Consider the following 14,350-nt stretch of genomic DNA (forward strand, 5'->3'; position numbering starts at 1 on the left):
CAAGGAAACCGCAAGCCCTTCTCCCCCTCCTAGGTGAATTCACTCCTCTCTCTTGGAGGCTTCAGCTGCCACCAGATCCCTCCGTCTCCCAGGAACTCGGCACGAGAGCGGAGGGACTGGGCACCGCGGCTAGAGCTCGGTTCGTTCCCGACCGCCCTCAAAAGTTCACTGTTTCGTAACAAAAACCTCTGCCTTGGACTCGTGCATATCCTGGCCACACTCTGCATCAGTGGTTCTCTTTCGGGTTGCAGGACAGATGAGGAGGCCCTGGCCACGGTCACGAGCTGCAGGCTTCGTGCTTTCTGCTGGGGGCTTTGCCACATTTCCTGGGCTTAGGTATCACTATGAAACCCACCACAGTTTAATTTTTCTTTAGCAGAGGTGATAGATGTGAACACTTAGCCACATTGGTAATCAATAGGATGCTTTAAAAACACAGTGACCCAAGATTATTGGACACAATCCGACGGCAGAAAAAAACATACTATTAAGCAGAAACAACATACTGTTTCGTATACTGACACACACATACCCTCTCTCTTAAGGATGAAATGGTTAAGAGCATAGGCTTAATATTTAGACCTGGGTTTGCTGTGCCATGTACTTATCTGTGACATTCTTTTGTCTCCGCTTTTCTCATCTTAAAAAAAAATGGTGATAATAGATACGTAAAAAATAAAATAAAATCAAGGTTTTAAGGAGGGTGAGAATGTTTACAAGGCGGTTTGTTTGTTTTTGCATGGTGCCTCGTAGGTACTAAGCACTCAACAAGTACAACATACTCAACAAGTTACTGTGACGTGTCACCACTGTAGGGGCCCACTATCTCCACAAGAAAGGGGTATTTTGTAAGGTGCAAGAGTTGATTATCATAACACAATACAGGACACCTATTAGAGTGTGGTCAACATTAGTAAAATTATTTACCTTGTAGATGTTTCACTGAGGTTGAACGGAGAGGGCCTGTTTTCCCTACCCCTTATTCCTATGCATAGGACAGAGGAAGCCTGTCAGCCCTCCCCTTCACCCCAGTAAGGCAGAACCAACTCACTATTAACCAGAAGGAACTGGATCCTGAGGGGTGCAAATATGGGAGGGGAGGATGATGGAGGAAAAGAGGAAAACTAAAGAGGAATGATTTCTTGGAACATATGTGATTTTGACTCAGTATGGACTAATAGGTCATTTGCGGGGGGAAAAACTTTTTCATGTGGGTTTTGTATATATGCTTGTGTAATGGCAAGTTTTTCTATTTTTTAGGCAGCACCACGCGGCTTGTGGGATCTTAGTTCCCCAACCAGGGATTGAACCCGGGCCCCAGCAGTGAAAGCACCAAGTCTTAACCACTGGACAGCAGGGAATTCCCAAGGTTCTTTCGTTTTTACCCATCGCAAAGGGGTTACTTGATTCGAGCAGTGGACTATTACAAACATTTAGAAGTAAAGTCAGAGTTCTATTTAAGTGTACAGTGGAAAGATAATGGACATTGAAGTCAGACATGGATTCAAACTTGGGCTCACTGTCACTCTTACTATGTAGCTTTTAGAATCATTTAACTTCTCTGAGCCTCAGAATCTTCATCTATAAAATGTAACTTCCACTCATCTGAAGGTTATTATGAGTATTCAAGAAGAATGAATATGAAGCATCACATAAAGCATACATTAAGGATTCTAGCTGTTAAATCCCTTCCAAGCCCTTCACCATCCTTCACAACTACCCCCCCAACAAAATTTTTAATTAAAGAATTAAGACGAAATAATCTAGTCGCCATGTTATACTCAGTCGTTTGATCAGTTTGCTCTTTTTAAAAATTTTATTTAGAATGCCTACTTGTCAAAGTTAGCATCATTTTACAGATTAGAAAAATTCAATTATTTTGTCTCTGCAAATGTTTATAATAGGTTAGGAATAACAGATTAGAAATGTAATACGTTACAAAACAGTTGCCTATGACTATCTATCTGTACATTTACTATGCACCTTAAGGAAAAGAATTTGACAGTGTGCTGTACTTACACTGCAGATAACATCCTTTTATTCTATTTTACAAAACTGACCAGTGGTAGTATTTGAATTTATAAATGGCCATTAAATAGGATATTTAACTTAAATGAATAGTTAGCATGCTAAAAAGTGAAAATTTTCAACTGAAGTTCTGTGGCTCATCAGTTCAAATGTTTCATGGCATTTTTTCTTTAAATAAATTTCAATACTGTAATACTAAAATAATATTACATAATAAATGCAGAAAGATAAAATTTTCTAAATATTTTAGAAAGTATATTCACATTCATTTTGTCATGGGTTTCTTGTGGTTCTTCTAAATATGTTAATCATATTAAGGAGACACTGGTCCTATACAATTTTAACAGTCCATCTTCAATTAAAAACTGTAATGAAAAAGCAAATTAAATATACTAAATTCACACTACAGGTAAACAGAATGAAAGCAAATTACATAATAGTGGCAGGTTATATACATTTTAAGGAATCTTTTTTTTTCATAAATTTATTTTTATTATTTTTGGCTGCGTTGGGTCTTTGTTGCTGTGCGCAGGCTTTCTCTAGTTGCAGCAAGTGGGGGCTACTCTTCGTTGCGGTGGCTTCTCTTGTTGCAGAGCATGGGCTCTAGGCGCATGGGCTTAGTTGCTCCGTGGCATGTGGGATCTTCCGGGACCAGGGCTTGAACCCGTGTCCCCTGCATTGGCAGGCAGATTCTTAACCACTGCGCCACCAGGGAAGCCCAAGAATCTCTTTTTCCATGTAGTCAAATAAGATAGAGGTTGAAATGTAAACTTAGTGATTTGTGTGGGGTTCCCCCCTGACCCCGCTATGGTTCAATTTGGAAAATTTGGTATAAATGCTAATTTTAATATTTTATTTCTATACATTTAACATAATTCAAAATAATCTGCAGCATCATGTATGGCTCATTATCAATGTATGTCAAACAAAAAAAAACCCCAAATATATTCATTGCTCACTAGAAATGCTAAACACTGGAAAAAATGGAATTTTATACATTTTTCCTAAATATTTGACTAAGATATTCTTCAGAAAGTTAAAACTGCCTTCTCCACATAATTTTGTGTGTATATGGCACGAGTTGACACCCTAAAACAGTGTGAATTCCATCAAAAAGGCACTGTTTACAATACGCAGAATAATCTGACAAGTCTACTTCAATGATGTCTGAAAGTGAAGGATATATTTGAGAGAGGTGAATAGACAAACCCTTATAAAAGTACAGCATTACTGTTTAAATATGCTATAGCTATATAAAAGGAAATAAAGTGACAGAGAAATGACCCTTTTGTGATAATTAAGACTACAAACACTTTGAATCATATTATAGTTCTGTAACACAAAAATGACAAAAAGTATTTTCTTAAAGGCACAAAAGCGTGAATACTGAATGAGGGTTTTATTTTACAAGGCCAATTGTTTCAATGGAATGGTAACAAAGATTACACTGTATAAGTAATACAAAAAAGTACTGACATGAAATATAAGTAAAATATCTATTGCTGAAACTTATTTCACATGCCCTATTTATCATCTTTTCCCGGGCCAGCTACGTCTCACTAAATGGTAGATAACTGAAGGCATAGTATATTTAACAACTAAAACAGAAATGCACACATCAATAATTATTACTCATTTAAATTTTCAAGTGAAAAAATAAAATTTTTGATCAAATGAAAAAAAAACTGGTCATAGGTCTTAAATCCTAAAAACCACCATGAGGCTCTCAGACAACTGGGAACTGTAAATCACAATTTTTTTTTTTTTTTTTTTTTTTTTTTTGCATTACGTGGGCTTCTCACTGCTGTGGCCTCTCCCGTTGCGGAGCACAGGCTCTGGACGCGCAGGCCCAGCAGCCATGGCTCACGGGCCTAGCCGCTCCGCAGCATGTGGGATCTTCCCAGACCGGGGCACGAACCCGTGTCCCCTGCATCGGCAGGCGGACTCTCAACCACTGCGCCACCAGGGAAGCCCTAAATCACAATTTTTATGAATCCATCGTGAAGGAAGATTAATCTCAGGTGGAGAACATTCAAAGTCAACTACATATACGGCTAAATACAAAGTTAATTATGTGTTTTAAAGTATTCACATACTAAGCCTAGTATAAGCACTGATCTAAAACTAAGCCACCAATTCCTGAGTTTTGTGTTCAATTCACAGAAAGGAACTCACACAAATAAAAGCATAAGAAGACTATTAGATTAGATATATGCTTTTAGTGTATAAGAAACAGTCGTGAGTAGCCCTGCTCTTTCTCATGAAATAGTTTTTGACTCCTTGAGTAATAAGAGCCCATAACACATTTGCCCTAACAAGAAAATATACAAAAGTAAATAACTACCTCTCCAGTCTTAGAAGATAACCATACAAATAAAACACTGTTTAGACCAAATGAAAGTAACATACAAGTGGATAAGACTAAAGTCCCAAAGGGGAGTTGCCAACAAAAAATATAAGTTTTCAGGGTTTAATAATGAAATTATTTTGTGATCAGCCAATCAACTTATATAAATTAATACTAATTTAAACCATAATAAAGGATCAAGTCGTACAGTATTTACAAAATATATATCAATGAATAGGCAGTAGAGCATAACACTGGTAACAGAAAGTGAGTATAAAAATTATATCAACAAGTATGAAATACAAACAAAAACCCACCTATTCTAGTGTAGTCATATTATACCTATACTTATACTGGGTGTAGGTATATGTTATTTATGTATAATCTATTTAAAAAATGTTTTCACACATACATATGGAATACATTGTTTTGCCAAAAATACATGGGAAATAGCTCTTCATAAAATCTAAGGATGTTTAAGATAGCTATGTTGGTTGGGTGGAAAAAAGCAGGCCCTTTTAATCATTTTCAATTTTCTTAATTTAGCAATCATTCCTTGATTTTATACTTACATGGCATAAACATTTGATTATATTTTTACTAGTGTCTCACAGTCTCTTCTTAGTCGAAGGCAAGTGTAGCCAGAGCAATTATTCTCCCTGACCTTCATTTTCGTTTAAAAACCTACTTTCAGAATTCGAAGATACATAAAGGAAAAACATTAAACTGAAAAAAATATTTAGGAAAGATGTTTGCCTGAGCCTGAACAAAAGGAATCTTGAGGAATTGTGGTTTTGCCACAGACTGCAGTTACTGAGAACAGAGGAGGATAACAGAGAATTAAACTTGATGCTCTTCTTAGATGCTCAACTTATTGCACATTTTGAAGAAACCACTTTTAACATACACATAAACACCACCACACGAAGTGTCTTTCCTCATCATCCTTCTCTTTTTGGCTTTTGAAGTAAAATATTGGTTATATATATATTTTTCTATTCAACTGTTTCACTGAACACACTAGAATCTAAATGAAAGCTAAAATATGTTTTTCATAATGAAAAATCATGACTATCAGCATTTCATACGCCCTATAATTCCATCTCTAAAATTTGGCCTATATTATTGGACCAACTGAGTTTTTTAAAAAAAAAAAGAAAGAAGGACTGCAATCAAGTTTGACCACACTTTTTTCAGCAAGTGCTTAAGGGGGTGTTATACAGGTATGATAGGAAATATATAATCAGTAGATCCGAGTACCAGGGTTTTTTTTGTTGATATACACATACATATATTTATACCTGTATCTATAAATATTAAATTCTAGGGGTTAAAAAAAATCTTGTGTAAACTTTTGATAAAGCAGTTTGCCACCTTGTCTCTCAAATCAATTTTGACCACAATTTTTTTTTTTGCTGTTTCTAAGAAGACAATTGAGTTGAATGCTTTAGAAATGATTTTTTTAACAGTACAGTGCATTGAACTATTTATGTCTATTATCCCATCATTTCCCATTCTGTAATTCCTTACTGACAGAAGTTTTGTGCCGGTTTTATGAAGAAAATAGATTGCTACACATATATTTATAAGATTGATAGCATTTTTGTTATGAATGACATTAATGCTATATATTTCATAACACGAACATACCACAGACTACAAAGACTACTGTAAGGTATACATAAGACACAACTGTGTATACGTGTGGATTTATTATACTCACATGTAGACACACTCTCACAAAAGCTAGAAATGTTCTGGCACTTAACACATAGTTCACTTTAATAACCAAATAGAATAGCTCTTATTTCAGGGTTAAGGATAGAAGGTAGGAAAAGTCAACAGTTCTACATATATTTCTAAGTTTTTCTGTTTTAGAAATATTGTGATGTTTTAATAAAGACCAAAGCAACTTCCACATTGGTCCCAGGCCAAACATGATCATTCCAGTTCATTGATTCAATGGTAAAGAACTTCTACTTAAACATGAAGTTTATTATGACTTGAAGCAAAATCAGGAGAAAAATGATGAAGTAGTCTTTTTGTTGCAGAAAATAATCCGTGGCAGGTGTGCTTGAAATTAAATGATTTCGAAGAGCCATAATATTTCTACAAAAATAAGCAACAATAAATTTAATAATTATTTACCAAAAATGTTAGCAAAGAAATCACAATTTGATATATGGTCACAGAATTCATTGTATAAAATTCAATTGTATAAAGTTCAATCAATTACTACCACCTGAACAGGGAGCTGATTATGCTTTGTGGAAACACTATTAGGTCTTGCCTAATCTATACTCGGCACTGTACCAAATATATTACTTAATGATGTGTGTTAAACATAATTTTTAAAGTTTGATGACTTTAAAATACATCACTTTCTTTGTTATCACAGTGGTTTTAAAACAAAAATTTTGCTTCTTAGTTGGCCCACTAAGGTTCTTTTATCTTTCTTTAGGAGACAAAGGCAGAGTTGGAGAAAAATCCTTAATTCACCAGGAAAAAAATAATTAATACAACAAATTTTGTGACATTCCTAACTTGAAGAATGCTCTGTAGGCATTTCATATGCTAACAAAAATAAAATGTTAATTTAGTCATAAAATGAACTTACATTATCCTCATGCCACTCTAAACACTTTTGGCTAAAAAGAGCTGATTAGTGAAGACGTTTTTCTTTTTCTGACTTCTTCTTTTAAAGTGTTTTACGAGTATAGAGAAAGAAAGGAGGCAAATATGAACAAGTAGGCTCGTTAATTTATAAATATAATTAAGTTAGGAAACTCGAGCACTTTATATAAGGGCTAATGATACCAAGATGCAGAAGACACGCTGCCTGCTCTAAAGAAGCTCATGGTCCAAGTGGGGCAGGGTGCAGTGAGGTAAACAGACACACACAATTAGCAACCCTGTAGCGCAGTAAGCACTCAAAAAGGCTATGTATAGGGAGCCATACAAGCCAAGTGGAAGGATTAATAACTACAGGGCAGAGTGATTAGAAATGTTACAAAAAGGGTGACATTTGAGTTATATTCTGGAGGATAAACAGGGATTTTCTTGAGGGGCAAGGTGGGAGGAAGGGCAATCTAAAAAGCGGATGCAGTGTGGGTAAAGACCCAAAGACGGGAGAGCACAGTATATTCTGGAGATGTGAGGAGTTTCATAGGACTAGAGCATGGGTAAGTGTAGAGGAATGGCAGGAAATGAGGCTGTAGATGAAAACAGCAATTAAATGTAAGCCACAGATCACCAAGAACAGAAAAAAATATCTTAAAAAAAAAATCCTCCACGACATCTAGCGCTGAGTGCTGAATACACAAAAGAAGGTTGGCTAATATTAAAAAACCTTAACATCTGATATAGCAATGGGAGACAACCGATCTGAACTCGTGCTAGCCTTACCGGTGGAGCAGGATCAGGACCCCTTCCCTCCCAAGGAACTTCCCTCGGTGTTATGACCGTTAGTTGCTGGGTCTTGCAGAGGTGAGTGAGGGGATGGGTCTGGGAGTGCACAGGGAACACTTGAATCTCAGGGTAGTGGCTATGTGCCCACTGTTATGGAAGTGTTTCAATATTTTAACAACTGGTGCATTCCAATTAAAATCAGTCATGTACAAAAGAGACTGGCTTTCTCAGGAACCACCCCACTTCCGCATTCAACCCAGCTACATTCCTAGTATGCTACAGCAGTAAGATGAAGAGATTCCAATTCCAGTCTCACAGATGAGACAAAACAACCTCCCCATCTCTCCCAAATATTTTAGTGCTGAAGGAATTTCCTAAGTTTCAGTAATCAGGTGACAGACACAAAGGTTCTATTTTAGCTTAGCAATGTTATAAAAATGTAAAGTTTGCGTATGATTTCCTACATAACAGGATTCTTAACTCCTCTAGACTCAAATGAATAGTCACTGTCGTATATATTACCTTTTAATTTCTTCCTGTGTTTGTTTTATAGATTCAATGGAAGTTTGAATGTCTCCCAGTTCTATCCCTTTTTTTCTTCTTGCACTTGGTTTTACTGATTGAGCTAAAAAGACATTTAGAATAAACTTGGTGAAAACAGTGAATATATTTAATTATAAACAATCTAAATTTCAGATTAATGATTCTCATGTAATAATTTTCCTAGGCATTATTTTTATGGCTTAGAGACTAACATACTACTCCTAATACTTGGCATTTTTGAAGTTTCAATCACATTTCAAAACTAGAACACTACAGACATATTTAAAGTAACCACGAATTAGTTAAATTTTGGATTGAATCAGCTTTATTTTTTAACCAATTAAAATAGACAAAAATATTTCTTTAAAAATACATATATTAACTTGGGGGAGGTATTACTCTCTTCTGCCTCTTGTCTATTTGCCTACATCTGAAGAAGTCAGCTTTTTAAGCTCCCTTTTCAGTTTTTTATTAATTGTTAACATTACCTTTATTCCTTTAGTCACCCAAACTTTAAACCTTTTCAATTGGTTTTAATATCTCTTCTACAAATTTTTATTGTCAACCAACAAAGTGTATGGTATTTTTTAAAATCCCTTCTCATACCCACCCCTTCCTTTCCATTTTTGTTCAGAGCTTAACCTCTCTCCAGATCTCAGCTTTCTCATTTGTCAACTTGGGCTAATAAATACTACTCAAACTTCACATGGTTGTAGGAAGGTATGTTTAACCTCCAGTTTGGCCCACATTAAATACTCAGTAAATGTCAGCTGATACATTATAGGTAATATAGTCGAGTGGATAAGAGAATGAATTAAGGAGCCAAAATATCTGCATATATAACATATATATATATATATATATATATATATATATATATATATATATATATATATACTGCCTTATGGGGTATACGACCTTGGGCAGGTTAACCCGTGTCTCACTTTCCTCTTCTGTGAAATGGGAACAACAGTATAACTAATACTCCTTTTGAGCGCAACAGTACCATGTGACTCCTACTTTTAGAACTTTATTCATTTTATTCCTCTTTTATTCCAGTATCTTGTCCACTCACCAGCATCCCTCAAGCCTAGATTGCTATAAACCATTAGAAATCCTCATAATTCATCAGGGTTCCTTTCCTCTAAGGACCTTCCCTCAAGCTGAATTCAGCCCCCTTTGCTTTAAACTCTTTACTATTTGTCATCTACTAGTTTCTTAGCATTTACCATTTATTCACCTCTAGTATTATCTCTGTAAAACTGAGTTCCCCAGCTTAGTGTGAACTTAGTAGAGACTACGGTTTTAAGAAAACTTTATTTTCTCATAATGTCTCAGACATTACCTTAATCCTTGATTATATCTCAGTGTAGTTCAAGACAGTTTATACATTATCTGACTTAAACAAGAATGGCACACTAGTAAATTTAGTTCATAATTTGATATAGTTATATTTTTACTTCTGTGACTTCTAAACACCACAATAATTTATTATGAAAATAAAAAACTTTTCTGAAGCATGGAACCGAGACCAAAACTCAAGAAATGCTGCCTGCGTTGAATCTAGGAAACCATCAACAATTTTTCAGAAGCTAACAAGGCATAAGAGCTAGCACTGCAGTGTGGTTGTTGATTTGCATGTTTCCCCTTTTTTCATTTCCCATGCCTTTACCCTGTGGCCTGGTTTTGAAATTTATAATCTAAAATAGCTTTTCTTGTACATCATCCCTGCCCCCACCAAAACTTACAAATCTCCTTCAGTTAATATGAAAAACCATTTTCTTATATCAAACACAGTATAGTAATATACTTTAAAAAATTTAGACTCTTATACTCAATAGTCTACAATAAATATTTTTACCTTCACTTCCAGATGAGTCCTGGATATCAGGTTCTGGGGAGGAATAGCCTTTTGCCACTTTCTTCTGTTGCCTGGTTGGCTTATGTTTCATTTTTGGGACACTAACCTGAAAAAAAAAATCATGCTATTATGTGAATTTGCACTGAATTTTGTAATTAAAGACAATGCTGTACAACCGTCAAAACTGTTCATGGGCACAGTACTTAGAAATAAAAACAAAGATGAAGTAGTCTAATTAAGACTTAACAAATATGATATACTTATACAAATTGTTTAATTTTAATAAGAAACATTAATTTGGCACAAACATCAAAGAGTATAAGAAAATATACAATGAAGAGTTTCCTTCCCACTCCTGACCCATATCCACCCAGTCTCTCCCCCACTAAAAAGGTACTCAATGCTAGTAGTTTGTATATCCTTCAAGAGACATTTTTATGCACACACAAATAAGAATATAGATACCTCGCTTTTCTAACTGCACCAGTTAGTACATCTAGTTGAATGTTAAAAATAGTGCTCTTTTAAGATCATACTTATCTTGTTCCCAACATAAGAAACATTCTCAGTGAATGATGTTGGGTTTCCAATAAAATCATTTAGATTGCTTACTTTTAATAATATCTGGATAATGTAGAAAGCATCTTATAATAAATGGAAACGATGTTATTATCTTTTCAGAGCATAATTTAAACTTACTGAAAACATCTGAGTAAATGTACAAAATTCAAAAGTATATTTAACCGTCAATTAGGATTAAATTTTCCTTAGGGAAAAAAAACCAAATGCAAGAGAAGAAACTAGAAACAGAAGGGCAAGGTAATTTACATGCTTAGAAAAAAAGGGAACCAGTGGTCATAAGTCTTTAACTCTGTTCTTACCTGTTTATTGTTCTAAATAGGAATTATCCCCAGTTAACTATTCCTTGAAATAATTTTGCAAAATCTTACTCATGGGCTTAAAATTAAAATTTGTATAATTTTATTACAGAAAGTAAATAAAAAGCCAGGTTCTAGATTCAGCCTACACTGTGCCCTGCTACTTCAAGTCATGGAAACTTAAGATTTTATAACATTTAGAATCCAAATCCACATTCTTAGAACAGGTTCAAACTGGAGATTGATAAAGCCTGGTGAGAAGTTAGTTAAAATGAGAAGGGGAGTCGGTATACAAAGATTTAATGTGATCAGTAAACTCTACTGTTAGGAGGAAATTTGGATGCCCTATGTGTCTCTATCATGATAGTGTTGTTAAAGGAAGAAACAAAATTAAAAAATTTTTTAAAGTTTCTAAATTGTGATAACGTGTGTATATGTATACACACACACGATAAATTTTGCCATTTTAACCATTTTAAGTGTACAATTCAGTTGTATTAAGTACATTCATAATATTTTGCAACCATCACCACTACTTCCAAAACACATCCATTATCCCAAAGACAGACTCTGTAACAATTAAGCAATAACTCCTTATTCTCTTCTCTCCTCAGTCCCTAGTAACCTCTAATCTTTCTATGAATTTGCTTATTCTAGATATTTTATATAAGTAGAATCAAACAGTATTTATCCTTTTGTGTTCCACTTATTTCACTTAGCATAATATTTTCAAAGTTAATCCATGTTGTAACATGTAGCAGAACTTCATTCCTTATCATGGCTGCATAACAGTCCACTGTAAATATATACCACATTTTGTTTATCCATCTGTTGATGGACACTTGAATTGTTTCTACACTTTGGCCACTGGGAATAATGCTGCAATGATCACTGGTGTACAAGTATACATCTGACTCTGTTTTCAATTCTTCTGTAGTGGAATTGCTGGATCATATGGCAATTCTGTGTTTAGCTTTTTGAGGAACCACCAAATCATTCTCCACAGCAGCTGCACCATTTTATATTCCCACCAGCAATATACGAGGGTTTCAATTTCTCCACATCCTCACCAACACTTATTTTCTATTTTTAAAATTATTATCATTCTAGTAGGTGTGAAGTAGTACCTGACCTCCTTGTGGTTTTGATTTGCATTTCCCTTATGACTAACGATACTGAGCATCTTTTCATGTGTTTGTTGGACATGTGTGTATCTTCTTTCAAGAAATGTCTATTCAAGCCCTTTGTTCATTTTTTACTTGGAATGTTTGTCTTTGGTTGTTAAGTAAGGAGTTCTGTAGATACTCTGGATATTAAACCCTTACCAGATAAATGACTGCAAATATTCTCTCATGTTGTCTTTCACTTTGATAATGTCCTTTGATACACAAAAGTGTTTAATTTTGATGAAGTTCAATTTATCTATTTCTTCTTGTTGTTCCACATGCCTTTAGTGTCATATCTAAGAATACGGTGCTAAATAAAGGGTCATGAAGATTTATCCCTGTTTTCTTCTAAGAGTTTTATGGTTTTAGCTCTTATTTCAGGTTGTGGGTCCACTTGGAATTAATTTTTGTATACGGTTTGAGGTAGGGGATCCAACTTCATTCTTTTTTTTTTTTTTTTGCGGTACACGGGCCTCTCACTGTTGTGGCCTCTCCCATTGCGGAGCACAGGCTCCGGACACACAGGCTCAGCAGCCATGGCTCACGGGCCCAGCCACTCCGCGGCATGTGGGATCCTCCCGGACCGGGGCACAAACCTGTGTCCCCTGCATCGGCAGGCGGACTCTCAACCACTGTGCCACCAGGGAAGCCCCAACTTCATTCTTTTATGTGTGGAAATCCAGCACCATTTGTTAAAGAAGCTTTTCTTTTCCCATTGAGTGGACTTGACAACTCTGTCAATGGTATCATTTTTTTAGATTCCACATATAAGTGATATCATATGATATTTGTCTTTCTCTGTTTGACTTACTTCACTTAATATGATTATCTCTAGGTCCATCCATGTTGCTTCAAATGGCATTATTTCATTCTTTTTGTGGCTAAGTAGTATTCCATTGTGTATATACACCATATCTTCTTTATCCATGTATCTGTTTTGTTTGGAGGTTTTTGATTACTGGTCCAATCTCTTAATTTGTTACAGGTCTGTTGAAATTTTCTATTTCTTTTTGAGTAAGGTTATGTAACATATGTGTTTATAGAAATTTGTCGATTTCATCTAGGTTACCTAATTTGTTGGCATACAAATATTCATAATATTCTCTTATAATCCTTTTTATTTCTGTAAGGTCAGTAGTAATGTCCTCACTTTCATTTCTGCTTTTAGTTATTTTCGTCTTCTTGCTGTTTTTCTTTCTTAGTCCAGCTAAATGTTTGTCAACTTTGCTGACCTTTTCAAAGAACTAACTTTTAGTTTCATTGATTCTATGTTTTTCTATTCTCTATTTTGTTTATTTCCATTCCAAATTTCCTTCTGCTGGCTTTGGGTTTAGTTTTTCCCTTCTTTTTCTAGATCCTCATTGTTAAGTTAGGTTATTGACTGGACATCTTTCTTCTTTTTTAATGTAGGTATTCACAGCTGTATATTTCCTTTTGAGCACTGCCTTTGCTGCATCTTATAAGTTTTGGTATGTTGTGGTTTTTGTTTTTGTTTTTTTCATTCATCTAAGTGTTTTCTAATTTCCCTTATGATTTCTTCTTTGATTCATTGGTTGTATAGAGTGTCTTGTTTAATTTCCACATATTTGTAAATTTCCCAAGTTTCTTTCTGTTATTGATTTCTAGCTTCATTCCAATGTGGCTGGAAAAGATACTTTGCATGATTTTAATTTTTAAAAAATTTATTTAGATATGTTATGTGGCTTAACATATGTTCTATCCTGGAGAATGTTCCATGTTTACTTGAGAAGAATGTATATTTGTTGTTGTTGGGTAGAATATTCTATATATGTATCTGTTAGGATTAGTTGGTTTATTGTGTGGGTCAAGACTTCTGTTTCCTTATTGATCTTCTATCTAGATGTTCTATTCGTTATTGAGAGTGATACTGAAGTGTTCATCTATTGTTGTAGAATGGTCTATTTTTTCCTTCATTTGGTCAATGTTTGCAACATACATTTTGGGGCTTCATAGATTGGTACATATATAGTGATAAACTGACTCTTTTATCAATACATAATGTCTTTTTTTTGTCTCTTGTAATAGTTTCTGACTTGAAGTCTATTTTGTCCAATATTAGTATAGCCATCCCAGCTCTCTTTTGGTTACTATTTGCATG

General features: G+C 34.9%; 1 protein-coding gene across 4 annotated transcripts in view; it reads right to left on the reverse strand.

Moving 5' to 3' along the window:
* Nucleotides 1-6,085: 6,085 nt before the first annotated feature.
* The window catches only part of OSBPL8 (oxysterol binding protein like 8), a gene marked incomplete at its 5' end in the record, with an annotated part of 131,992 nt that continues 123,727 nt past the window's right edge, over nucleotides 6,086-14,350 (reverse strand). For all 4 annotated transcript variants that reach the window (XM_079714284.1, XM_079714281.1, XM_079714282.1 and 1 more), the window contains 3 exons: nucleotides 6,086-6,484; nucleotides 8,306-8,408; nucleotides 10,188-10,293. In XM_079714284.1, the coding sequence (XP_079570410.1) occupies nucleotides 6,352-6,484; nucleotides 8,306-8,408; nucleotides 10,188-10,293 (342 nt within the window). In that variant the 3' untranslated portion in view covers nucleotides 6,086-6,351. The remainder of the gene's footprint in view (nucleotides 6,485-8,305; nucleotides 8,409-10,187; nucleotides 10,294-14,350) is intronic.

This window comes from Hyperoodon ampullatus (assembly GCF_949752795.1).
Source record: "Hyperoodon ampullatus genome assembly, chromosome: 11".
Classification (NCBI taxonomy): domain Eukaryota; kingdom Metazoa; phylum Chordata; class Mammalia; order Artiodactyla; family Ziphiidae; genus Hyperoodon; species Hyperoodon ampullatus.